Raw genomic sequence first — 27389 nt, forward strand, 5'->3', positions numbered from 1 at the left:
GAGATGAGATGATACAATCATGTGATTTTCTTCTTTAGTCCATTAATATTAATTACACTGATTGAAGGTACTGTATTCTGTATGTCATGGCCCGGGATATGATCTATCTTGGTGTATGTTCTGTGGGCCCTTGAAAGGGTATTCTTCTGTTGTGGGTTAGCGTGTTCTTTAAATGTTGATCAGATCCTGTTGGTTGATGGTGTTGTTGAGTCCTTCTGTTATCCTTGCTGATTTTCTACCTGTCTATCAGTTGTTGAGAGAAGAATGTTGAAGTCACCACCTGTACTTGTGGTGACCACCCATACTTCTCTTCAGTTTTAATGCATTTTTGCTTCACACATTTTGTGGTTGTTTTGTATTTAGGATTTGTGTCTTGACATAATCCATTTAGTATTGCTATGTCTTCTTGATGGGTTTACCCTTTAATGATTATAGAATGTCCTTTTCTATCTCTGGCAATTTTCTTTGCTCTGAAGTCTATCTCATGTTAATATAGCCACTCTTGCTTGCATTTGATTAATGTTTGCTTGATAATATCTTTCTGTCTGTCCTTTTACTTTCAAACTACCTATATAATTATATTTGAAGTGAGTTTGTTGTAGACAACATAGAGGTAGGTCATATTTTGTAATCCACTCTGATAATTTCTATTTTTTCGTTGGTATATTTAGACCTTCTATATTTAATATAATTATTGATATGTTAGAGCTTAATCGTCCATTCTATTTTTTGTTTTCTGTTTGTTCTGCTTTTGTTTCTCTGTTTTCTTTTTCCAGCTTTCTTATAGGTTACTTGAAAATTTTTTTAGAATTCCATTTTATTATCTGTAGTATTTCTGAATGTATCTCTTTGGAACCATTTTAATGATTCTCGGTATTACATTATTTGTACATAACTTATCTTTACCACTACTAATGAAGTATAACAACCTTACTTCCCTTTATGTCTCCTTACCCTCCCCTATTTAAAATGTAGTTGTCTTAAGCCTTTTCTCTACATATACATTTAGATCCAAATCAGACAGTGATATAACTTTTAATTCAACTGTCAAACACAATTTAGAAAACTCAAAAGAATAAGGAAATTCTATTATATTTATACATACCTTCACTTACCATGTTCTTTCTTCCTCCTGGACATTCCAATATTCCTGTTTTTTAATGTGTCCTTTCTGTTTAAAGAATTTCCTTTAGCCATATTTTTAGAGCAGGCCTGCTGGTGGTGATAAATTCTCTTTGTTTTCCTTTATCTGAAAATGTCCCAATTTCCACTTCATTCCTGATGAACATTTTTGCTGGGTATAGGATTCTGTCTTAACGGTTCTTTTTATTTTTCCCCAGCACCTGAAGGTTGCTGTGCCACTTTCTTCTGGCATACATGGTTTCTGATGAGAAATCCATTGTCATTCCAATTGTTTTCCTCTATAAGCAAGGTATCATTTTTCTCTGGCTGCTTTCAAGATTTTTTTTGTCATTCGTTTTCAGAAATTTGATTATGATGTCATTATAATTGGTGTAAATCTCTTTGGGTTTATCCTGTTTGGGGTTCGCTAAGTTTCTTGAGTATATAAATTTATGTTTCTTGCCAGATTTGGGGGGTTTTCAACCATTATTTCTGTGAGTACTTTTTCAGACCCACCCTTTTCCTTCTCTTTTTCTGGAACTCTTAGATCTTTTGTTATAGTCCTATGGGTCCCTAAGGCTCTTTTCAGTCTATTTTCTTTCAGTTGCTCAGATTAGGTAATTTCTGTTATTCACTTTTGCAGCTCATAGATTCTTTCCTGTGTCCTCTCCATTCTGCCTTTGAGCTCATCTACTGACCTTTTTGTTATTGAATTTTCAGTTCTAAAATTTCCATTTTTTCTATCTCCTGTTTCTTTGCTGAGGCTTTCTATTCTTTCTGTTGCTTCAAGCAAGTTCATAATTGCTCCTTGAAGCATTTTAATCATGGATGCCTTAATAACTTTGTCAGATAATTCTCACATCTCTGTCATCTCAGTGTTTGATGTATTGATTGTCTTTTTCCTTTCAGTTTGAGATAGATCTTCCTGGTTCTTGGTATGATGAATGATTTTTGATTGGACATTTTTGCATTATGTTCTGACACTCTGGATCTTATTTAAGTCTTCTGTTTCAGCTGGCTTTCTCTGACACCACTCTGGCAGGAAAACCAAGTGTAGTATAGGTAGAAGTCCAGAGTCTTCATTCAGCCTCCTTTGACACCCAAGGGGAAGGGCTCCTCATTATTTCCCAGTAGAAGTGAAAGTTCCAGCTCCCCACTTGGTATCCACAGCACTGCAGTAAGGGTGGTCTCATTATCACAGGACAGTAGTGAAAGTCCTAACTGTCTGCTAGGCCTCCTCTGACACTACCCCAATGGTGAGGGAAAGGAGTGTATATTCTTGATGTACACCCTTTTCTAAGTTAAGAACCACTTTTCTAGAATGCACTGCCTACCAGAAAACTTCTTGCCTAGTAGAAGGTATAGACACATAGTATTAGTGTTTTTACGAGGCACGATTTCACAAATATTCTGTAGAGGACATCTGTAAATGAAATGAGCCTGAAGTAATTTCAGGAAGGATTTATGGGAAGTCCCCTTGATTCCCCTCCTCCACCTCTATTTTGTATACTTTTTAGTGCTGTGTTGTATAATCCTTCCTTGCAGGGCTAGACCCTCCAGTTAACATTGCATCTCCCTTTCCTTGTCAAGAGCTTAGCACACTGCATGGCACATAGTATGTGCTAAGAAAACATTTCTAGGTAGAAAGAAGAATGAGTTGGAAGCTACAAAATTTCAGGTATACTGGAGGTTTAATGCTTATCCAGCTTCTTTTACTCATTTATTAAACAAACAGGGAGTGGGAACTGCTTGGCAGACACCATACCAGATGCTGGGAAAAATCGCAAGTAAAGCTGTAACACGGGAAAAGTATACTGTTCAGTTGGAGAGGTGCACAAATAAACCAGTCACTTTCACCCAGGGCAGTAGTCCTCCCGCACGCTCTGCACGCTCCTGCTGGGTGGATCCTGAACAGTACTCCTTTCATCACCTGGTTCTTATTCTTCAGAAGACAGAGTTTGTGTAGAATGTGTACAGTGTGGGATTCCCATGCCTGGCTGGTCATCAGACTGACCTTGCAAACTTTCAAAATAGATTCACAAGCATACCTACCATCTCCCCCACCCCAAAATAGATTCTGATTCAGTAGCTCGGGAGTGGGGCCCAGGAATCTGTTCTTACGTTGTTCCCCCTTGATTCTGATAAACAGACTGGGGGAACCTCTGGCATAGTGGAAAGTGTGCATACAGCCTTTGGAGTCCGACGGGCTTGAGGTGAATTCCAGCTCTGACATCGCTTACTGTGTGACCCGGCATCACTTCACCTTTCTGAGCCTTGTGTTACTCAGCTGGTGTTTGAGGAATTTTTATGTACATAAAATACCTAGTACATGCCTGGCATTTGGTGAGGTATTTTTCAACAAATATTAATTCTCTTCCTTCTGTTCAAGAACTTGTATTGGCAATTCTTATGTCTGAACTTTTGTCTTTGGAATCTAAACCAGTCTTTGTATCCCTATGCTGGTTATTCAAAGTTAGAACTTTTGGAGAAAAGTCTTGTGTACCAAGTTTATGTTATATTGAAGAAATTGTGATTCATGTAAATCACATAGCCAGGTGTAGAGTGAGGACTCGAATGCAGATAGTTACATGTGTGTTCTTATTCTGTCCCTCTCCTAAAAATAGCCTAAAAGTAGCCTAGCCAAAGTCTAGAGCTATGATTGCCCCTTAAGAATGAATCTAACTAGATCCTCCCATAAAGGATGATGTCAACTACCTGTAGTAATTACCCCAAGAGAAGAAGAGGATGGCAGTTTTTACCCAGAATTCAGTTCAGGCATAGGTGATATTAAAACTCTACCAACGAGAGAACCAGACCTTAGAACATGGCTGTTGACTCAATAGGCATTTATTGAATACCTGCTGTGTGCCAGAAGCAGTAAACAAATCTGTCAATTATCACTCTTCTAGAGCCTGTAGTCTAGTGAGAAGAGAGAGACAAAAAATAAACAGGTAGATAATCTGGTTTGATGGATGGTGCTAAGTGCTATGGAGGAAAACTTTAAAGTCAGGGAGAGGAGATAGGGAGTGCCAGGGTGGGGAAGAGTGAGGATGGATTACAGTTTTAAATAGGAGTGATCAGAGAAGGCTCACTCAGAATTCATGTTTGAGCAAAGCCCTAAAAGCGATGAGAGAGTAAGTCATGAGGGTATATGGTGGAAGGGCAAGTGCAAAGGCCCAGTGATGAGAATGTCAGTGCTGGGTGAAGTGTGGCTCACTTGCTGTGATGGCATCTCTGTCTTGTCTCCAGATTTATAGATAAGATGCTTTGACCTTTCTTTCTCCTGACCTTTGCTTGGAACAGCTGTTTTACCTTGAGCAGACTTCCTGTACAGCCACAAACATGTAATCCCCGAATTCCAATACAAATCCCCCTCCCTCCATGAACACTTCACTGTTGATGTCCATTCTTTTTCCAGATGTCTTTTGGACTTCTTTCTTTTTTTCTCCCTTTTTCACTTCCTGATTGTATGATATTCTAAGTGCCTTGTGATCTACCATTTTATCCTTTAAGTGTCTATAAGGTATAGCACCTTATCCTGTGCAGATTATCCCATTTGTCTTCACCACCTGTACGCCATGGCCTAGGGATGGTCCCTAGCCCATCCCTGTGATGAGGCAGAGAGAGAAGGGGAGAATGGGGAGAAGCTGTGGGAGGAACGGGCTCACCCATGTACTATGATTGCGGATCTCTTCCCTTGCCTCTCCAGTGACTGCTTTCCGTGACCACAGTCTGGGTATGCTGAGCTAGGAAAGGTGTAGTTGGCCATCAGCAATCAAGAACTGGTTATTCAGGCTTATGTTTATTCAGTCACCGTCTGCCACAGTGGGTTTCTCTACTCAGCCAGAGAATCCACTCTTTCTGAATGCCTCGTCCCAGTGGGCCAGAACGCCCCTGGTGCCGTCAGTTATAGAAACATCAGACTTTGCAGCACCACTTTAAATAATCAGGGTTGCATTTTATAGGAATAGAATCTGGGACTCCCAAGTCTCTAAATCTCTATAAACAATTCCTTTTGTAATTGACATATTGTCACACAAGTGTGATTTCATGGCCATCCCATAAAGGTATATGATTGCCTTTTATAGTCATGTCAAAGTAGCAATTTGGTATACTCTCTTCCTTACAAAAAGCTGGTTTATATATTTCTGAGTCTATAACCTGTTCTTTTGAAGATCTCCAATTGCAGTAAATCTTCATCTGTATAATACTCCATTGAGAGAATATACCACAATTTATCCATTCTACTGGAGATGGGCATTCAGGTGTTTTCCGTGCAGGGGCAATTGTGGATAGTGTATTCTTGAACATACCTTTTGGTATATTTATGTATGCATTTCTGTTGGTTCTGTTGGGTAATTATCAAAGAGTGGAATTACTAGGTCAAAGAGCATACGTATGTTTACCTTTAGAATAACAGATCCTGCCAAAGAGTTTTCCAAAGCAGTTGTACCAATTTATACTCCTACCAGCACTGAATGGGAGTTCTAGTTGCTTCATTTCCTTGCTAAGACCTAGCATTTACTTTGTCTTTTTTTTTCTCCTGTTTTTCAGTGTAGCCCTTCTGGTGGGTGTGTAATGATATTTTATTGAGGTTTTTAAATTGCATTTTCCTGACTAATGATGTTGAGTGTCTTTTTTCATATGTTAATTAGCCATTTGGACATCCTCTTTTTTGATGTGTCTGCTCAAGTCCTTTTCCACGTTTTTGCTGAGTTGTCTTCTTAATGATTTATGNCCATAATGCCGGGATCACGCCCTGAGCCGAAGGCAGACGCTTAACCGCTGTGCCACCCAGGCGCCCCTATGAAAAATCTTATATTATCAATATGAGTGTTTTGTCAGATATATAGTAAACATCTTTCCTCCCTTTATGGGATGTCCTTTCACTGTCTTAATGGTGTCTTTTGAGGAATAGAAGTTCTTAATTCTAATGTAATCCAATTTCTTTTTTTTTTTTTTATGGTTAGCCCTTTTCTGTATCCTGTAAGAAATCTTTGCCTACCCCAAGATCACAAAGATGCGCTTCTCTGTTTTCTTACATTTTCTTTACATTTCACATTTAAATCCAGCGTCAGATGGAATTAAGATATACATATTTTTTCATATGGATAGCCACATGACACAGCACCTTCTATTAAAAAGACTATTCTTTCCACCAGGTCATTTCAGCTTTGCCTTTGAGAGGTACGTGGATCTGTGAGGGGGCTAGTCTGTTCCAGGTCTGTCTGTCATTCTTTATGCTAATAATGCACTGACTTTACTTGTTGTACCTGTACAGTAAATCTTGAAATCAGATGGTTTAAGAACTTATATATACTACCACAACTTACTGATCTAATTTCTCTTCTTCAAGATTGGAGCTCCATTGTCTCAGTCGGCCAAGCATCTGCCTTCAGCTCAGGTCATGATCCCGGAGTCCCAGGATCAAGCCCCACGTCAGACTCCCTAAACAGTGGGGAGTCTGCTTCTCCTGTGCCCCTCACCTCACCTGTGCTCTTTCTCTCTCGCTCTATCAAATAATAAAATGTTACCAAAAAAAAAAAAAGATTGTCTTTGCTATTTGAGGCACTTTGCATTCCCATATCAATTTTAGAGTCATCTTGTTACTTTCTACAAAAATCCTGTTGGGATTTTGATGACTATACCAATGGTTTTCATCCAAGGGCCATTTTTGCTTTCCGCCGGGCATTTGACAGTGTCTGGAGAAATTTTTGGTTGTTGCACCTGGGGGAGTGCTACTGGCATCTGGGTGACAGAGGCCAAAGATGCTAGTAAATATCTTACAATGCATAGGACAGCCTGCCACTAACAAAGAATTATCAAACCCAAAATGTCAAGGTGCCACTGTTGAGAAAGTCTGCATTAATATAATCATTGTTTCAGTGCGCTGTCTACCATTTTATTATTTGTTTTCTTTATGACCCACGGGTTTTGCTTCTGTTTTTCTCATTTTTTACCTTTTTTTGGATAAATCAAAAAAATGCCTGTTATCCCATTTTTACCTCTGTCTGAACTTACTAGGTATATATTCTTTTACAGTTCTTTGGCACTTACCCTACAAATTTCAAGTTAATTGTACCACCTCCTGATACTCCTGCACTTCTAATACACATAACTCCTTTTACACCCCCTCCCATACACCTTTTGTGCATTATTGCGTTTTGGTTTTCTGTCTATGCTTAAACTGCGAAAGACATAACTATTGTTTTGTACGGGTAGTATTATTTTATATTGGTATATTCCATTGTTCTTCATTGCCGCCTACATAGCCATGCTTCTGTCTAGGTTCATTTTCTCCCTTTATTATTTTCCTTTAGTGCAGACCTGATAGCAATGAATTCACTTAGTTTTTATCCAAAAACATCTTTATTTCACCTTCAGTTTTGAAAGCTGGTTTCATAGGGTATAAAATGCAAGCTTGCTAGTTATTTCCTCTTAGCACTTTAAAGATGTCCTTCTTTTGTCTCCTGGATTTCATCATTTCTGTGGAAAAGTATCTTGTCAGTCTTACTGCTCCGTTACTTTTAAGATTTTTCTTTTTAGTTTCAGTTTACAACAGTTCAACTGTGATATGTCTGTGTGTGTTTGTCTTTGTACCGCCAACCTGGGTTTGCTGAGCTCCTTAAATCTGTGGGGTTGATCTCTTTCATGTGTTTGGACATTTCTCACCCGTTTGTCCCCCAGCAGCAGCCTTCTCCCAGAAGCCGTGTGTTTTGAGATCTCTAAAAAATGCAGATTTGTCGCCCCTCACCCCCACATAACCACATTTGAACAGCATTGTGGTTTCTCTTTCCTCAGTGACAGCCCTTGGCCTTGGCCACGCTGTAACCCTGAGCTCATGTCAGAGTCGACAAATGCAGAAGGGCAATAAAATAAAATAACAAAGCAAGAGAAACAGCTATCGACTGTTGGCTCACTGAACATTCACCCCTGGCTAGAGTATTCATCCACCTAGTTGTCATTGCTTCCACAACTATTTATGCTGTAAGAAATTATTTTTGTAATTCATCTGGCTTTTTCTAGTTGTCAGCAGGAGTATTAGCCTGCCAATACCCTATCACATTCAACTTCAAGGCAGAAGGGGCCTGATGTTTTTGAGTGCTTGTCATGTGCCAGATGCCCTTCTAGGTTCAAGGTGTAGGATTGCCCAGTCTAAAGTAGCTAAGACAGACGGATGCAAAATCATGCAGCGTACAAAGTTCCGTAGCAGCGGTGTGCACAGTGGTGAATGTGAAACAGGACAAAGGAAGCAGATGCGAAGGAGTGCCACCTGCTTGGGAAATTGTAAGTTTTGTCATTTTACATGGTTACAGTTTCAGGTGGAAGGGGTGAAGCCCTGAGAGCTGAGGTTGCTGAGATAGGCAGGAGCCTGATAGCCACGGGCCCTGTGTGCTGTGGTGAATAGGTGGGCTAAGGAGTGCAGTTGAAGAATATTAAGCAGCGAAAAGTGTTCAGATTTTTGTTTTAGAAAGATTACTTATATGTCATTGTGAAATGTGGATCCAAGAAGGGCAAGCACGTGAGGCCAGGGGCTCTCGAGGAAACAGTTACAGTCGGTTCAACGTTTAATAGGTGGTTATCACCGACAGATTTGGAAGATGTTGATGGGTAGAATTGTTGAAATTTAAGAGAATGGTGGAATTAAGAGGGAGGTGGAGGAAAGCGAGGCTCAGCTTTCTAGCTCAGGTGAAGGCCATAAATCACCAAAGGGGCTCTGACGAGCGAGCAGAGTTCTGTTTTGGATGTATTTTGTGCTCCCACTTCATTAGCTCTATTGCAGTTTGTGTCATACAATCTGAGAGCATAGTTCAGGGGGCCCCAGGTGGTCTTCTTGAAGCTCCTGAGATGAATAAGAGAGAGGTAGAGCCCCAGGCCATTGCCTTCATTCCAGCCTCAGCGGGACCTTCTGATTTTATCTACCTTGTGTGCTGGGCTTCCACTTAAACATTTTATTTGAAATAAGTTTTCCATGCTAAAAGAAGAAAAAAATCATAGTAGTGTTTCCTTCCTCATTCATCTTCCCATTTTAGGTCTCTGTTTCAACTTGTTCGTTTTAGGTCTCTGTTTCAACTTGTTTGTTTGAATGGAACCCTTTCTCAAGTCTCTTCCTTGGGAGGGTGTGTGGATAACGCCCTCTCTGCAACTTGCCCTTGCTCTTGCAATCTGACTGGTGACTGTCTCGGCTGTATGCAGGGTTTTGGGGCCACAGTCCTTAACTGCAGTCAGTAGATGCTATTCTGTTGCCTTCTGGTGTCCCTTGTTGCAGAAGAGAAAGCCAGAGCCAGTCTTCTTCTTAGTTATTTGTTTGTTTCCTCCCAAAAGCATGTATAATTTTCCTGTCTCTTTTAGCGTACAGGAATTTTACCAGAGTGCGACTAGGTGTGTGTCCTTCTGTCTTTTCAGTCTCCAGACAAATCTTCCTGTAGCTCAGGGAAATGTTTCGGTTGTTTATTTGCTCTAGCTCCTCCATCTGGTCCTTTCTCTCTTTCCAGAATTCCCAGCTATTTACATGTTGGTTCTCCAAGTCTCACGAGTCCCGTCTCTTTGTATTTCTGCTCGGAGTTGTAAAGTGGCTCTTTTTGATCTTCCAGGCCACTAATGGGATCTCAGGAATTAACTGTCTTTTTTTTTTAAAAAAAAAAATCCCACCGATTGAGCTTTTTCAGTGTGGAAAATAATGTTTTTAAAATTCTAAAAGAGATATCATTCACTTTGTGATCAGACTTTTTTATTGCTCTTATTTTTCAAGTTCTTGTCTGTGGTCCTTAGTGGTTTTGTTAATCTAAGACTCACCACCTGAGAGAGTGCTCTGCTTGCTTTTCCTGCCTCTGACTGCTGGGTCCCATGAAGTGCTTATCTTCCTTCCCTTCTGTTGTTCCAACTACAGTACCTCAGGCAGGGGACAGCACAGCAGCCTCTGGGTCATGCGTGTGTGAGCCGCTGCAATGGGATGGCAGTAATCCCCGGCCAAGCCTTCTGGCGTCAGTAGCCTGAGATAGGGCAGATTTGAGCTTTCTCACTTCTGCAGCTTCTTGAGGGGTCACGGAGACCAAGGGATATCTCCCCAACAAGCCTCACAGTGACCAGTATTGCCTTTCCTTGCAGAAGGCCATGGGGTTCTGTGGACCAGACTCTCTCCAGGGTTTTAGAGCCTAATTGTTGCCCTGGAGCCCTCTCCTGACCCAGGAGGAAAATCCGGCACTGACTCTCTCTGGGCTGAGCAAGTCTTACCCACACGCACCAGGCACCACTTGCCTGCCAGCCCTATAGTTTGTGCGGCTCTGGAGTGTTCATTGAATTGGGGACAGGAAGAGGCATCATCTGTTCAGAAGCCCCGAGTAAACTGAGCCAAAAGAGAGAGAGAGAGATTGGGAGAGACAGACAGACTGACAGACCCCACCAGACTAGACGATCCCTAACCTCCCTCCAGTTCCAACGTTTTATGGTTGTATGCATTTATGGTCTCCAGCTTCAGCTCAGTCCTCAGGACCCTTGGGCCACACTTTTATGTCTTCCCAGCATGCTCTGCTTCCCCAAAGAGAATATTTGAGACTTTTATTTCTCTCCTCAAGCCCTCTGTTTACCCTGCCCTCCCCCTTCTTGTTCACTGTCAGCCCATGACTTTGAATTTCTCCTCACAGAGAAAAGAGATTCTGGTATTAAGTTGCTCAGTTCCTTCACTCACGTATGAACCTATCTCCTTTCACTGCCTGCCTGCCGTCCATCTTTCCATCGTGCTGGACTCCATCTTCTCCCATGATTTCTGTGTGCTACTGGTTTTCCCCTTTCTCTGGCAACTCCCTTCTGTTTTGTTCTCCTCCTAGTCACCCAGCTGTGACTCTTCTCCCATATCTCTGGCTGCCAGGGGGTCTTCTCAGTGCATAAAGTGGATCCTATCAACTTCTGCTTGAAACCTGTCCATGACAGGAACAGACAAAATGAATCGTGGTGATAGAAGTCAGAATAGAGGTTACCGCTGGGCAGGGGTGATAGGAATCAACTGTAAAAGGGCTTGAGGGAACCTTCTAGGGTGCTGGAAATATTCTCTGTCTGTTTTGGGTGGTGGTTACATAGATCTCTACATCACAAAAATCCACTGAGCTGTACATTAAGACTAGTGCATTTTATGCTGTAAATGTTATACCTCAACCTCCAAAAGATAAAACTGGGGCGCCTGGGTGGCTCAGTCGGTTAAACGTCTGCCTTCAGCTCAGATCATCATCCCAGGGTCCCGGGATCCAGCCCCGTGTTGGGCTCCCTGCTCAGTGGAGAGCCTGCTTCTCCCTCTCCCTCTGCCTCCCCCCACCCCCAGCTCTTGAGCGTGCACGCTCTCTCTTTCTCTCTCTCTCTCATAAATAAAATCTTTAAATTAAAAAAAAAGAAAAAGATAAAACCGTCATTGGCTCTCCATTTCTACTACAGGTTAGGATCCAGACTCACATAGCCCACAGATCCCTATGATTCCTCCCTCAAGCCTGGCTCATGCATCTTCTTCCTGTGAAACCTACACTGGCTTTCCCAGGCTTCTGACGCAGAGGTCTCCCACGCTCCCTCAGGACTGCGAGCACAGACCCGGCCCAATTCTTAGCAGCCTAGCTTGTGGCTGTCCGGCTGCTTCCCTCACTAGACTGCGGACCCCTGAGAAGAACAGCCATCTCTCTTCACTTCCATCGCTCCCCTAGCGCCTTGTGCGGTGACTGGCACGTAGGCCCCCACTAAATGTCTGTTGACTGAATAAATGCAGGTTCACTTTGTCTGCTCTGAGCTTGACCGTTACTGAAAAGTGCTCTTCCTCCGGCCCACAGGATGCTTCCTCAGTGAGAAGAAGGCCGCTGCGCAATGGCAGTTTTTGATACTCCCGAGGAGGCCTTTGGCGCCTTACGCCCGGTCTGTGTTCAGCTCACAAAGACGCAGACGGTGGAGAACGTGGAGCACCTGCAGGCGCAATTACAAGCCGTGAGTGACTCTGCCCTCCAGGAGCTGCAGCAGTATGTCCTCTTCCCTCTGCGGTTTACGCTGAAGACGCCTGGTCCCAAAAGAGAGCGCTTGATCCAGAGCGTGGTGGAATGCCTCACATTTGTCCTCTCTTCGACATGTGTGAAGGAACAAGAACTTCTCCAGGAGCTCTTCTCGGAACTCTCTGCTTGTTTGTATTCGCCCAACTCCCAAAAACCCGCCGCTGTGTCCGAGGAGTTGAAATTGGCCGTGATCCGGGGCCTCAGCACATTAATGCACTCGGCTTATGGGGACATCATTCTGGCTTTTTACGAGCCCCCCATCCTGCCTCGTTTAGGATTTGCCGTATCTTTACTGTTGGACCTAGCAGAACAGGAGAAATCAAAGCAAATTAAAATTGCTGCCTTACAATGTTTACAGGTTCTACTCTTTCAGTGCGACTGTCAAGACCATCCGAGGTCCTTGGATGAGCTTGAGCAAAAGCAGCTGGGGGATTTGTTTGCTTCTTTTTTACCTGGAATCTCAACGGCACTGACCAGGGTGATCACAGGAGACTTTAAACAAGGGCACAGAATTGTCGTGTCTTCCCTGAAGCTCTTTTACAAGACAGTGAGTTTCATTATGGCCGATGAACAGCTCGAAAGGATCTCAGAGGTCCAGCCAAAGCCTGCAGTAGAGCACAGAGTCGCAGAGCTGATGGTTCACAGGGAAGCCAGGTGGGTAAAAAACACCAGCAACAAGCTGACTATCCTTATTAAAAAGATAAGTGAGTGTGTTTCAGTCCACCCACACTGGAAGGTGAGGCTGGCACTGATCGAACTGGTCGAGGCCCTTCTTTTGAAGTGCAGTCAGTCCCTGGTTGGATCAGCTGGACCCCTTCTGAAGGCTTTGGTGGGTCTAGTAAATGATGAGAGTCCCGAAGTCCAAGCCCAGTGCAACAAAGTTCTGAGACGTTTTGCAGATCAGAAAGTCGTGGTCGGCAACAGAGCCCTTGCTGACATCTTGTCAGAAAATCTGCATTCCCTCGCCACGTCTCTTCCCCGCCTCATGAACTCCCAGGACGATCAGGGCAAATTCTCTACACTCTCCTTGTTACTCGGTTATCTGAAACTCTTGGGTCCCAGAGTGAACTTTGTCCTCCACTCTGTGGCCCATCTTCAGCGCCTTTCCAAAGCGCTCATCCAAGTGCTAGAATTAGATGTGACTGACATCAAAGTCGTCGAAGAGCGGCGCTGGAATTCTGGTCATCTGAGCGCTTCTCCAGAGACCATGGCTCCGCAGCCATGGAGCCCAATGCAGAGGAGATACTTCCGCTTCTTCGCAGACGAAAGGCTTTTCCTGCTCCTGCAGCAGCTGTGTCAGCTTCTTGGTTTTTACGGGGACCTGTATTTGCTCGTGGATCACTTTATGGAGCTGTACCGCGAATCTGTGGTTTACCGGAAGCAAGCCGCCATGATCCTGAATGAGCTGGTGGTGGGGGCTGCTGGGCTGGAGGTGGAGAATCTTCATGAAAACCACATTAAGACAAGCCCCGAGGAACTGAGGGAGATCGTGACATCTATACTGGAAGAATACACAAGTCAGGAAAACTGGTATTTGATCACTCGTATAGAATCTGAAGAAGTGGGAGAGGAGCTAACAATGAAACAGTCAGGCCTCCAGGCCATCACATCTGGTGCACACACCTGCCAAGTTACATCTTTTCCAGCCTTCTCACAGCCAAGTCCCACTATCTGCTCCATGAACAGCAACATCTGGCAGATATGCATCCAGTTGGAAGGGATTGGCCGCTTTGCGTACGCACTAGGGAAAGACTTTCGTTTGCTCTTGATGTCAGCCCTCTATCCAGTACTGGAGAAGGCTGGGGACCAAACCCTGCTCATTAGTCAGGCAGCCACCAGCGCCATGATGGACATTTGCCACGCTTGTGGCTACGACTCTCTGCAGCACCTGATCAATCAAAATTCAGACTATTTGGTGAATGGGATCTCTTTAAATCTGCGTCATTTGTCTCTGCACCCGCATACCCCAAAGGTCTTGGAAGTCATGCTGTGGAACTCGGATGCTAGCCTGCTGCCTTTGGTGGCAGATGTGGTTCAGGATGTCTTGGCCACTCTGGACCAATTTTATGATAAGAGAGCTACTTCCTTTGTCGGTGTCCTGCATGCCCTGCTGGCAGCATTAGGTACATTCAGAGCCCTTTTTAATGCTAATTTGGGGGAAGGCCTAGTACCCTTGTTTGCCTGTTATTTTGTGTGTGTGTGTAGTTATGCTATGGAGGACATTACTTGAATAATTGTCGGTCCAGCCCTACATGTTATGCCAGGGTTCCAATGCTTTTATATATATACACACACACACACACACACACATATATATATATACTTTTAATAACTTCTACCATATATTGAGCTCCTGCTCTGTGTCAGGGACATAAACCCTGCAGACTAAATGTAAACATCATTTTTATTTTACAGAAAAGAAGAACTAAGGCTCACTGAGATTGACTTAGCCAGGGTCACACAGGTAATAAGGAGTAAAGTCAGGATTTATGACAGTTTTGTTCTTTCCAGTGTACCAAACTGCTTCTGACAATACATGGGGTTCACGGTATCTGTGCTAATGGAGAACAGGAGTAACAGGAATTACTCAGTCCACAGAGGAGCTAGAGCATTACTGTCCACTAGAACTTTCTGTGATAATGGAAATATTCTATATGTGTTCCGTCCATTACGGTAGCCACCAGATGCATGTGGCTAGTGTAGCTGAGGCACTGAATTCTTTGTTTTAACTTAAATAACCACAGGTAGCTAGTGACTACCATGCTGGACAGAGGTCTAGAAACTTTCTTTTAACCTTTTAATTAGTATAAGGTGGTTTGAGTTTCTCTCCTTCGCTTTGACGACCTGTTGGGTGTCTATTGGAGGTGTTAAAATGGCAACATTTTGGACAATAAGAAAAAGAATCTCTCAAGTAGATAGTCTTGGAATGAAAAAAATAATGTGCTGTGTTAGGAACTTGAGTTCCTTTTATCCAAAGACCATATCTCTAGTATTTATCTCAGTACTGATAGCCTCCATGGTAGGGGGAAATGTCACTGACCTCATTTTGTCAGCCAAGAAAGCCAAGATCACATAAGAAAGTTTGTCACAGCAAGGAGGGCGACTAGAACAGGGACTGTCGTCTGCCCTGTACTTGGTACCATTTCCAGTGTTCATTCATTCATTCATGAACATTCTCAGGCCATCTAAATGTTCTTTTATTCATTCGTTTAATAAAGAGTGGCTGCCATGTGTCAGACACTGTGCTTAGTAATCAGGATATAGCAGTGAGCAAGACAAATCAACTCATGCAGCTTTCTTGCTCCTGCAAAAGAGATGACAAGTAAATCATTAAACAAGTTCATCTCAGAGTCTAATAAGCACTATGAAGAAACTAGACAACCTGATGCAAGAGAGGAACAGGGCTAGGATACATAAAGTAGAGTGATCAGGGAGGGCTTCTCTGAGGAAGCAACACGAGAGCTGAGACCTGAAGGCTGAGAAGGGCCCCTCGGTATGTATGGAGCTGTCCTGTCCTTTTTATGGTTTTTTAAGCACCTTCAGGCCAAAGGAACAGGTGCAAAGATATGGAGGGAAGAAAGGACTTCAGGGCCTGGGAGAGCGGCCATTGTGGAGAGAGTGATACAAGATAAAGCTGGCAGGCAGGGCGTGGATAAACCCGGCATGGCCTTGTGGACCAAGGGAAGGAGTTTGTATTTTATTTCCACCACTCGGAAGTCTCTGGAGTGGACTAGTCTCTGGGACATCAGCGGTGACCGAGAAGGAGTGGGCTCCTGCCCTTGCGGCAGCACTGCTGGGACTGACAGCTTCCGTGGTCCAAAGCTAGCCCAGACTTCCACCTTTAGTGCGTTGGGGAACTAGATTACGTGTCAGTTTGAGATTTTAAAACTGCATTGAGAAAAGGCCTATTAAATATATCCTCTCAGGGGATACCTCAGTTGGGGCCTTGAAAATTGAATTGTCTTGTGTTGCTGATGTCTTTGGTCACCTAGAGAGGAGAAATCCGTGTAGCGCTTTATTTACTTTTTAATTGAAGCGGAAGAGAAAGGGTCTCCACCGTAGAGAAAAAAACAAGGATGGTTAACATTGACTTGAGGGCATCCTAGGGAAAGAAGCAAAATGGGGGATAGCTTTCCTGAATGTTGAAATCACCCCAGATATACTTGCATGTGGAACAGTGAGCAGCCCTGAAGTAGCGTTGGTCCGTCGTGCACGAATCAGAGAGGCACTGCGTGCTGCCGTTTCTGTTTGTCTTCGAGTTGTCTCACTGATGGCCACACTTTTATTTTTTATTTCATTTTGAGAGAGCAAGAGAAGGGGGGGGTGCAGAGGGAGAGGGAGAGAGAATCTCAAGCAGACTCCCCGCAGACGCGGGGCTCCGTCTCATGACCCTGAGATCTTGACCCAACTGATGGCCACTCTGTTAAGATGGGAGTGGAAGCGCAGTCTCAGAGAACCTCTAGAAAGTCTTCAAAGGACCCAGCACATGTTTTAGGAAACGGAGTTACTGTAAATACCAGTGTTTCACAGCCGTTGGCTAAAAAGCGTTAGGTGCCACAGTGAGGGCGAGAGCCCTCCGTTCAGTTACTGCTGAGCACGACCTACCAGTTGGTCGATGACACAGAGCAACGAGACTAGGGTAGCTTTGTAGGTGAGAAAGAGTCCGTGCCGCCCCGCAGCCCTGAGAGGGCTGCCGCCTCGTTTTCACGGCTGCGTCGGATTCTGTCGTGTGGCCGCGCACAGTTTACGCAAATGGTCCTTTCTTGGTGGCGATTTTGATTGTTTCCATTCTTTTGCCACCACCACCAGAAAAAAAAAAAGAAAAAAGCTGCAGGAATATCTTTATAGGTCAATTTGAACATGTCTGAGTGTATCAATAGGGTAAATTCCTAGGGAGGAGTACTAGCTGAGAGGACAGTACATTTAATCTGGTTTTTGATGATGTTGTTGTTTTTAACTAATCTCTGTTCCCACTGTGGGGCTTGAGCTCACAACCCCGACATCAAAAGTCACATGCTCCACTGAGTGAGTCAGCCAGGCGTCCTACATTTAAGTTTTGGATGGAGAGTTTCAAACTGCTCTACCAAGAGGTTGCACCAATTTCAACTCCTATCAGCGGTGTGGCCGAGTGCTGATTTTGCCACACCCTCATCTCCACTATATTCCCGAGCTTTTTGGTAATCCTTGCTTATCCAATCAGAGAAAAATAGCACCTTATTATAGTTTAATTTATATTAAGAGTGTGGCTGAGCTTCTTTTCATGTTTAAAAGCCATTTGTAAGCCAAGACTTTAATGTCTGGTAATAGCCTAATTGTAGAGATCTTTGCAGCATATCTACTTCGAGCATTGTAAATGCTAAGTCCTGATTCTAACTCATTGGGAATGCAATCCCTTGGGAGTATACTGGGGCCTGACTTATGTCTGGGGATGGAGCATTGAAGAAATGGCATAATTGATCCCCTACATATAGGACGTTTAGGTTCTAGAGTGAAGACTCTCAACCCAGCATTTGCAGTCTGCTGTTACCATTTGCCTGGCCCTGGCTCCTCCCATCTGCTGTTCCTCCAGCTCTGTGCACATGCTCCTTGATAGAAAGGAGATTAGCAGGTGCTAGAGATTATCGGAGGCATTTTTCCTGCTGTGTGTAAAAAGGTGAAAATTCACACTGGGGCTTGGGGGGGGGGGGGGCGGTTGTTGTTGTTTCTTTAAGTGTTAAGAGCCTTTTTTGAAGCCCTAGGGGAACCCCAGTATACAAAAATAGTTGAAATCAGAGCCATTGGGTTAGAGAGGAGTTAGAAGCCCTGGGCCCACCCCCTGTAGCATGCTGTCTCTTGGGGCCCTCCCTGTTGTGGCCCCGAGACATTCCTGCAGAACCCTTAGGGCTCCTCAAGGCACAGTTTGAAAACCACCGCTTCAGTGATGTTTCAGGCTTATTCTGCAGCGTCATATCAGAAATATTGGAGCATCCTGAAGAAGGAAAAGCTTTGGAGAGACTGTGCCAGCGTTTTCTATCAGAAATACAGATGTGAGGGGCTGTGTCCATTCCAAGACTCTGTAGAGCGTGTCTTCTTCCAATGAGGAGTGTGCATCCTGTACTCAGAATTCTGTCACTTATATGTATTCTCCAGTAGCATATTTCCTCGTTCAGCATATATTTGAGCACCCACTCCATGCTGGGCATGTTGGATTCCAGTGGTGATCAGTGGAGCATAGAGTCTAGTGGGAGATTCAGACACTAAATGGTGCACTCAAGATAAATGTAATTACAAATCATGCTGAGTTGCTATGAAAGGAAAGAAGACGGTACTATATAAGACAGCCTATAGGGACCTAAATTGGATTGGGAAGTCAAGGGATGGCTTTACCAGGCAAGTTCTATGTGTATTGAGACATGAAAGGTGAATTGGAATTAGCCAGGTTTGATGTCGTGGGGAAAGTACTCCAGACAGCAAGAACAGCATATGCAAAACGTTCTGGGGTCAGAAAGCACCTGCCACATTGGAGGAATGGGAAGATGGGGCAACTGGGACTAGTTGGAAGATAAGGTTGGAGAGGCCGGATCGTGTGGGGCCACACAGGCCACGGCAGAGAGCTTATTCTACTCCTAGAGTCCCAGTGCCTATTGTCAATGACTGTGGTGATTGTTATAACACTTTATTTTCAGCCCAGTGGTTCTCAGACACAGGTGACCTCGGGCAACCCCAAGAGCAGAGTGCAGGGGAGGAGGGAAGTCATTTGAGCCAAAGACCAGCAGCTCCTAAGAAAGGACTTGGGAATTCCACCACAGCAGAAGACATTGAACAATTTTTGCTGGACTACCTCAAAGAAAAGGATGTGGCAGATGGAAATGTCTCAGATTTCGATAATGAAGAAGGTAACTATTTATTTTGACTTAGCCAGTTTTTTCTTTTTGAAGCAGATTAGTATAAGCACGAGATCTCATTACGGAAAGTTTGGAAATCAGAAAAGTCACTCATCACCCCACCGTGCCCAACAGAAGCATCCTCATTTTTTTGTGCCATCTTATCCCATTCTTTTTTGTCGCAGACCTGTTTGTATGTGGTCACAGCCACAGTTTAAATGCATTATACCCTTTTTGCACTTAGTTATATAATCAGCAACTCTCCATGTTGCTATAGAGTTTTCATAATTAATGTTTTAATAGCTGCTACTAAGTATCCATTCCCCTGTGGGGAGTTCGGGTTGCTTCTAGCTTTTCACTCTAATAAACAGTACGGCAGTGGATGATTCTGTGCACGTGACCTTTTCCCTTTTTTTGCATATTTCTTTATAAATCCCAGAAGTGGGATTTCTGGGTCAAGGATATGAACATTATTTTATGCTTGCCAAATTGCCTTCCAGAAAGGTTGTGTCAATTTATACCTTCCCTTCAGCAGTGCGGGATTAACACTGGTTGTACCACAACCTTGCCAACACTGGCCATTACGAGTTTCACTTCTTGCTAAATTAATAGGTGAAAAATGATTCTTGATATTTGACTTTGCATTTCTTTGATTACAGGCAAGGTCGAATATTTTCCTATTATGTTCCGTTCCTGACAATGTTTTTCTTGTGCCCATTGTCTATTCATATGCTTTGTCCATTTATTTATTCGTGGGGGGCAGATTTCACTGTTTTTCTTACCTATTTATATGATAAAGGAGAAGGGAGTTCAGGCTAGTTGAAGCCCCGGCCTGTTGTTTTATTCACAAGCTCAATCTGGAGCTTCAGGTCACGAAAGGATTAATAAATTGTTAGAATCTCCTCTGCAAATATAAAATGCCAAGTCATAATGAGCTTGGTGGTCTCAGAACTATCCTAAATCAAACTGAGTCCCAAATTAGTTTGTTAGGTTGGAATTGAGCAGGATTCTTTTTCCTTTTTGGTGGTCTCCACTCCGAGGAGACACTGGTGAACTGAAACCAGTACTTCCAGGATAACAGGAAATAGTCGTTCAATGCAACTACCTACCACCAGTTCCTCTGGTGTGTCAGGGAATTATCACAGAGCCCGGGTAATGATTTATGTGGAACAGAGTCGTTGCCCTCCTCGAGGACAGTTTTCTGATCAGAAGTCTATTATCAGGCCTTTTCTTCTCAGTTTTATTTCTTAAGCCAACCCAATCTTTCTTTTCCTGACCTGCACCCCACACCAAAACCTGGAGACCCAGAGGGAGGGGAGGCATCATGATCCCCCGTAATCCGGATTTGCCATTCTTGTTTGAAATTCTGGTATTGTCTGTGAATCCGTTCTTTCACGATTAGGATCTTCTGGTTCTAGTTGATGTTGGCTAGGAGCAGACTGAATGAATCAACCTTTCTCCCAGTAACAGAAAAATCCACATCCCTCAAATAACATTGTGCAATAGGTGAATTTCCAACAACAAATCCTCCTCTGGGAAGAAAAGCACAGCCTTATCATTCTTACAATTATCATTCATCAAGTACACACCACACACTTGGCATTATAAAGAATGTTTGGCTTGATGTTGGTTTGACATGTGTTTTTTGTTTTAGCCACAATGAAAGCACCTCGTGTATCTGAGGTCCCTTTCTCCAAGAAATCCAAGCAATCTACAAATGCATTTTCATTTATCTTTTCAGCATCTGGTAGAGACAGGTGTGGCCTCTGCTATAAGATTCTGTTTTTTCCAGCAGAGGAAACAGAAATGGGAAGAAGTGAAGGAAACAACGTTCAGCTCAGTGGAAATGAGCACAGCTAGTAATGGGGGCTGGAGGTGGGTACAGAGCTGGGGGCTGTAAGTAGAGGAAGATTTTTCAGGGTAGGGATTTTGGCCTGGGTTTCATGCAATTCTCAGGTCTTTTCGTTATTTTAATTTACGGACTGATACCTATCATGTGCAACACAGCACTCTAGGCAGTGAAAGAATGCTAATAGCTGGTGACATTCATCTTATTTAACTCCCAACAAGCAAATGAGGTGTGCGTGCTCTATACCTTTTTTCCAGATGAAGTAATGTAGGATGAGAGGGTTGCTAATAGGTGTGCAGGCAGGACTTGAACTGACCTCCTTTGACCAAACCCCTTCCCTGTGTATTGCGCCAAGCTGCCCTGCTAGTATCTCTCACATAGACATCACTAAGGCCTGATCTTGGCCATTGAAAGATCTCACAGGCTGGTGAGGAGACACACGAGCCTCTTAGTCAAAGAAAGAACCAAGAAGAAAGAAAGGGTAAAGGTCAGAGCAGAGGCCAGCCAGGGAGCTGCCCAGCCTCAGGGCTCCAAATTAGAATGTCGCCCTCTTACATTTTTATTTGAAATATTTATTAATGGAAATTTTAAAAAAGACTGAAGGTACAGGAAAAAATTAAAATCCTATACGACCTCATGACCCCATCTCTGTTAGTATTTCGTTGTCCTTCCTGCTATGCAAAAAATTTATAGTGCTCCCACTGTGCATGCAATTTTATATAGTGCTTTTCTCTTTTTAACACAATATTCTTTCATAAACATTTTCCCTTGTTGTTAAAGCCCTCAGTAAACAAATTTGGGGGCCCTCATGATGTGTCATTATAGGGAGGTACCATGGCTTATATAATTATTCCCCCTTCAGTGGCCATGGAGGGGTTCTCCCCACCCCACCCCCGGTTTTTAGCCGTTATAGTTAATGCTCTGGTGACTACCTTGACTCATAGCTTGACCCAAATTTTATATGGTTTCTTTAGGATCAGTTCCTAGACATTTTCCCTTGTAAATGCTGTTCCTGCATCTGAGGCTGGGAGATCGTGTTGAAGTGGGGCATCTGTCATAAAACCCTGTCCCTGGTTATGCTTTTTTCCAGAGGAGCAGTCGGAGCCTCCAAAGGCAGACGAGCATGACCCTGGGCCCGATGTGGCGCCACCGCTGCCAGTGCAGATCCAGATAGCCACACATGTGATGGAGCGCTGCGTCCACTTGTTATCGGATGCAAATCTGAAAATCCGCTTGAAGGTCAGTGTGCAGCCCTTTCCCTGCATTTGCGCGGCAGCAGTGACTGCACGGGTGAGCAAGAGGCTGCCCTTATCTCCTGGCCCATGTGTGGTGGCCAAGAGAAGGCATCGGGAAGAATTTATCTGTGGGGTGACAGCCTCACGTCCTTCTGTGTCAGCTCAGATGCCAAAAGGGAGCCAAGTCCCCTTTGTAGAATTAAAAAACCACATAGTTTTGGACATCTGTTGACTCTCCAAGGGAAAGGAAGTCCTATGCTTTGGAAAGGATATCATTTTCTGAAGTGACTTAATGTGGGAGGCAGGTTTTAATCCTTGGAAGCAGTCATTCTTCCAAGCCTGACTCTGGCCCCTATCTCTGTTTCTGTTTCCATGTTTATCCCTGGAAAAATACCCACAGTTCTTCATTGTACTTCCTCATTTGCTGGCAGTTCCCCAAGCAGCAGCCCCGTCAGCGAGGACTTAAACCGTGCAATAATGAAACTGACAGCGGGGCGGGTGGGCGTGGGGACAGGGCTTTCAGAATCACCTGGGAGAAGCTCTCACAGGGAAGGGCCTGGTCCTGCCCACCCCCGAGCAGGTGTGAGAAGGACAGCTGCCTCAGTGAGTTACTGTTAGCGAAGAGAGCACGCTGCCCTGCTACAAAACCCCGATCCAGGATCATCTCAGATCTCAGGGTCTGTGCTTTGTGGAATTTGTTTCGTTTTCCCGGAGACATTTCTTAGCATATATCTCTTGTTCCATTCAGCAAGTACTCTTTGAGTGCCTGCTATATGTGAGGCTTGATTGTAGATGTCTGGGTGATACATTAGCTGAGTGTCTTCCCATTTATGGAGGCTCTGTGGCAGCTGTGTCCACACCGTAGTTACTGAGATCACCAGCGTTAGAGTCAGACCTACATACCTGAGTTCACATCCTGGCTTTGTCTCTGTGACCTTGAGCACGTTACTTCACCTTTTTAAGACTCTGCTTCTTCTGTAAAATGGATGTGACGGTTCCTGCCTTGCTGGGTTGTTGATTATAAATACGAAACAGTTAGCATCAGTTATGGCACACACACATTCATTCGTTCATTCACCCAGTGTTTTTTGAGGGCTGCTACAGGTCAGGCAGACGGTGTATAGAAGGAAGTGAAGCAGGCATCCCTGCCTTCATGGAACTTCCTGTCTCTCACAGGGAAATGTACAAACACACACCTCGAAGGTGAAGAAATCTCTGAAGGTAATAAGCAGATTCTGTGATAGAAAATAGTAATTCACCCATCCAAGTGATCACGCGTTAAGAGCCTACTCGGTCCCAAACCCTGTTGAAGAAGACGGAGCTTATGCCCTGATTTCAGCCAGGTCTTCGGGGAAGGCCTCCCCCGATGTGGTGATATTTGAGCCAAGACTTAAAGGCTGAGAAGGAGCCAGCCATGCAAAGGGGCAAGGGCAAGGAGATGAACATTTGAGGCAGAAGAAGGAAATGTCTGTCTTGGAATCAATGGCGTCTGATGTAACTTCCCCAGTTAGTGACAGAACTCATGCGAAGCCAGTGATAGCAGCACCGTTTCCAGTGGGCTGCTCTGCCGTCTGCTATATGCCGACGTTTCTCTTCCTGTCCTGCCTGCCCGCCTGTTCCCCCTCATGGGCGGGCCCTCTTTGTTCTTTGTTACTGTTCCAGTCTCAGTGTGACCAGCACATAGTAGACATCCAGCAGGGTTCACTGCTCGATGTTAGCGGACCTCACTGTCTGACTCATCTGTGCCTCCCCTGCTCTGTGAAGGCCGGCCCGTCTCTGGGAGGAAAGGCCGCACTGCTCATCATCGTGACCCCTGCCAGTGACACTGAGGCAGGCCGGTAGGCTCCTCTGATCAGGACATGTATTCTCAGAGAGGGTAAAAAATCCAGACCACCCCAGACCTTTCTTCTGAGGTGGACCTGTATCTCAGCTGCCTACTTGACCTCTAGAAGAAGGAGAACATGACATCACCCAGCCTCTCAGCATCCTCCCTTCCCTAGCTCCTGTCTCTGCCTGCATCCATTCAGTGACTAAGCCTGATTCCAGGCAGCCCCTTTGGATATCTCTTTTTATTGCCCCCAATATTGGGGGCCACCAGCATCTACACACATTCATATACACACCTCATATACATATTCAGCATAGACACACTTCCAGGACAGACCTCAGACCTTCCCTCCTCTGCCACCACCCTGTGGCTGCATCCCTGTCCTCTCCTGCCTGCTTCCTGAGGGGCCTGCTTGCACGCATCTCTCACCTGCCGCAGGCCCCTGCCCCACTCAGCAGCCAGAATGACCTTTTTCAGACATTAATGGTATCATGGCACTTTCCTGCTGAAACCATTCTGATGGCTCCCCACTGCACTTAGTACAAAATAAAAAATTTGTAACGTGACACTGTCACGGTCAGGCCCCTCTTACCCCTCCTGTGTCATGCTGCACGCAGCCCTACTTTAGTTCCCTAAGCCCTGCAAGCCCTCCCTGCTCTGGGTCTTCCTTGCTGCCATTTCCACCTCTAGGAACGTCCAGGAACACTCTCCCACTCTTCCCGTGACTCACTCCTACTCTGCTGAAATCCCATCCTCTGCTTTCAGGTCTTGGACGTGTTGGATCTGTGTGTGGTTGTTCTGCAGTCCCACAAGAACCAGCTCCTTCCCTTGGCTCATCGGGCCTGGCCCTCACTTGTGCACAGACTCACCAATGACAACCCGCTGGTGGTGCTCAGAGCCTTCAAGGTAGGCAGACGCCCCACCCTGTCAGCCGTGCGGGGGGCAGGGGGCAGTCAGCACAGAGCGCAGCTGTGTCTTTGGGGATTTGCGCTTGTTTCAGCTGATCCTTGAGGAGATCATAGCAAAATAAGAAAGGCACAAAGAAGAAAGTAAAAGTCCATCTCCTCTTGAGTTAGAAGCAGAAGGAACTAGCAGATGAAAAGGGTCGCCAGTATTTATCGAGCACCCACTGTGTGCTTGGCACTTCCTCACGCATGAGCTCATCTCCTCACAACAGCTTTGCAAGGTAGCTACTATTCTCCCCATTTTTGAAAGAGGAAGAAATAAGCTCAGAGAAGTTCAGGGATTTTCTCAAGATCACACAGCTAGTAAGTGATAGAACCCAAATCTGTGAGTTTGTGCCCATTTTCTTTGGAGTCAAGGTGAAGGGGCCTAGGTTCTAGCGGTGGTCATCCTCTGTCCATCCAGGTGACTTTGGGCAAAGCCCATGACCACCCATTTTCAAGTTGGCCTTAGAAGCATGTTTTCCACCTTCCTCATAGTATTGTTGTCAAGGATAAAATGGGACTATTTGGTGAAATGCTTTGAAAAGTTAAAAGCCATAAATATATATATATCAGGTATTATTCTCCCTGCCTTAGTTTGGCTTATATCAGCACATGTATTTTGGTGTATTTATTTATATTCTTCCTTATTCTGAAAAGCACTTAAGGCAACCTACAGGGATCTATTTCCCAGGGCAAGCGAACATAAATTAGGAGTAGGCGAGCAAGACGAAGCAAAGAAGAAAGATGTGTAGGGACATAAAATGAAGCCAGGAATGCAACTGGTACACTTGGCAAAAGTATTTCAGTTTTCTGTAAGAGTCTTCAGCATATTCTGGACCAAAATAGGAGCTTACGTTTAAAACATATAAAATTGTTAATTTTTTCTTCTAATGCAAAATATACAAAATCTCACGCGCCCGCACACACACACACACACACACACACAGAAAGCGGAAGAGGGAGGCGGGGGAAGGAGAGAAGGAGGAGGGTCTTGCTAAATCTTATTCAGATGTGCTGCCTTCTTTTATGGAAATTCATAGGTAATCTGAGATGACAGCAGGCATAGAAAAAGAAAAAAAAGAGAAAGATGTGTGCACTGTAACTGAGGCTACTTTTCCACCCCCAGACACCCTGGTGACATCCGAGGCCTGGAAGGCCTTGTGCAGGCCAGCTGAGGGCCCTGCAGTAAGGGCAAACACTCTCTGTGCTGGTTATGCCTTGCTTACCAATTTTTAAAGAAATTCCTATTATCCTGTATATTCAGCCTTGTGCAGCGGGGCAAAACATTTCAATATGTTCTGCTAGAGAAAGTTTAAAACGAGACATGCAAAGAAACCGCCTGTGGTGGAAGATGGGACGAGGGTGATGTACATAGGAGATGGTGCGATGGGACAAGAAGGGCTCTGGCAGAGCCCTGACCACCGGGTCTGTGCCCTGACTCAGTCGAGGGGCCACGGCCAGCCACTGCCCTCCCGGGGCCTGCGCGCCGCAGCAGCTGGGCCTCCCTGTTTGTGTTTGTTCAGCTAGCTAGAGTTCAAAGCAAAGTCTTTTCTCAAGGGATGTTAGGAAGAGTTGAGAGATGATCTATGTGAACTGCTTTAAGCTCTCTCTCTCTTTTTTTTTTTAACCAAAAAAGGCAGGAAAATCAAGGTATTAATCATATTATTCATCCAACCCAAGATTCCTTTGAATTATTCCCCGTGTAATCTGTATTTATGGATAGAAGCAGCCATGCCTTGGGAGCAGAGACCTCCGAATTCATAACTGTCAGAATCACAAACCATGGGCAAGGAATTAACAGCAGTAATTCTATTTTTTTTTTTTTTCAAGAAGAAATTGAATTACCAGCCATTCCTTAGCTCTGTGCTGCCTTGGTGCTGTGCAGTCACCAGACCCGGGGCTGTCTCTGCAGGTCTTGCGTACCCTGGGAGGCAAGTGTGGAGACTTTCTGAGGAGCCGCTTCTGCAAAGACATCCTGCCCAAGCTGGCTGGCTCCTTAGTCACCCAGGCCCCCGTCAGCGCCCGGGCCGGACCGGTGTACTCGCACACGCTGGCCTGCAAGCTGCAGCTGGCCGTTCTGCAGGGCCTGGGCCCCCTCTGTGAGAGACTGGACCTCGGTAGGTACCGGCCACCCTCCCCTGGAGACACGCAGCCTGTGCGCGTTCTCGCCACCACCGTGGCGCCAGGCACCTAGTCAGGCTCTCTCCTCTCCCTTCGTGTGTACATCCTTCAGTCTTACATTGGCCTCGTTTTCCCACCCATCTTGATGTGTTTTTCTGACCTGTGGGATGGAGTCAAGAGCCCAGGGCATCTCGCCTTGCTGTTCCAGGTTCACCAGACAGCAGTTGCTTCCTGCTTGTCCCAAATGAAGTCTGAGGGCCGATGCTTGTTTTGTTTTTTCCCCTCTACAGGTGAGGGTGACCTGAATAAAGTGGCTGATGCCTGCTTGATTTACCTCAGCGCCAAACAGCCCGTGAAATTACAAGAGGCTGCCAGGAGGTACGTCTGCTTGATCACCCACATC

General features: G+C 44.8%; 1 protein-coding gene across 5 annotated transcripts in view; it reads left to right on the top strand.

The window, feature by feature from the left end:
- TTI1 (TELO2 interacting protein 1) overlaps nucleotides 1–27389 on the top strand; it is a 43067-nt gene that overhangs the window by 3169 nt on the left and 12509 nt on the right. For 2 of the 5 annotated variants that reach the window (XM_002915150.4, XM_034641845.1), the window contains exons 2-7: nucleotides 11931–14266; nucleotides 18809–19018; nucleotides 21946–22094; nucleotides 24684–24824; nucleotides 26778–26982; nucleotides 27277–27364. In XM_002915150.4, the coding sequence (XP_002915196.1) occupies nucleotides 11965–14266; nucleotides 18809–19018; nucleotides 21946–22094; nucleotides 24684–24824; nucleotides 26778–26982; nucleotides 27277–27364 (3095 nt within the window). In that variant the 5' untranslated portion in view covers nucleotides 11931–11964. Of the gene's footprint in view, nucleotides 1–11547; nucleotides 14267–18808; nucleotides 19019–21945; nucleotides 22095–24683; nucleotides 24825–26698; nucleotides 26983–27276; nucleotides 27365–27389 lie in introns of all 5 variants that reach the window. The other 3 variants (XR_004619928.1, XM_019795169.2, XM_034641846.1) reach the window with 3 other exon arrangements.

The sequence above is a fragment of the Ailuropoda melanoleuca genome, chromosome 13 (assembly GCF_002007445.2).
Source record: "Ailuropoda melanoleuca isolate Jingjing chromosome 13, ASM200744v2, whole genome shotgun sequence".
Lineage (NCBI taxonomy): Eukaryota > Metazoa > Chordata > Mammalia > Carnivora > Ursidae > Ailuropoda > Ailuropoda melanoleuca.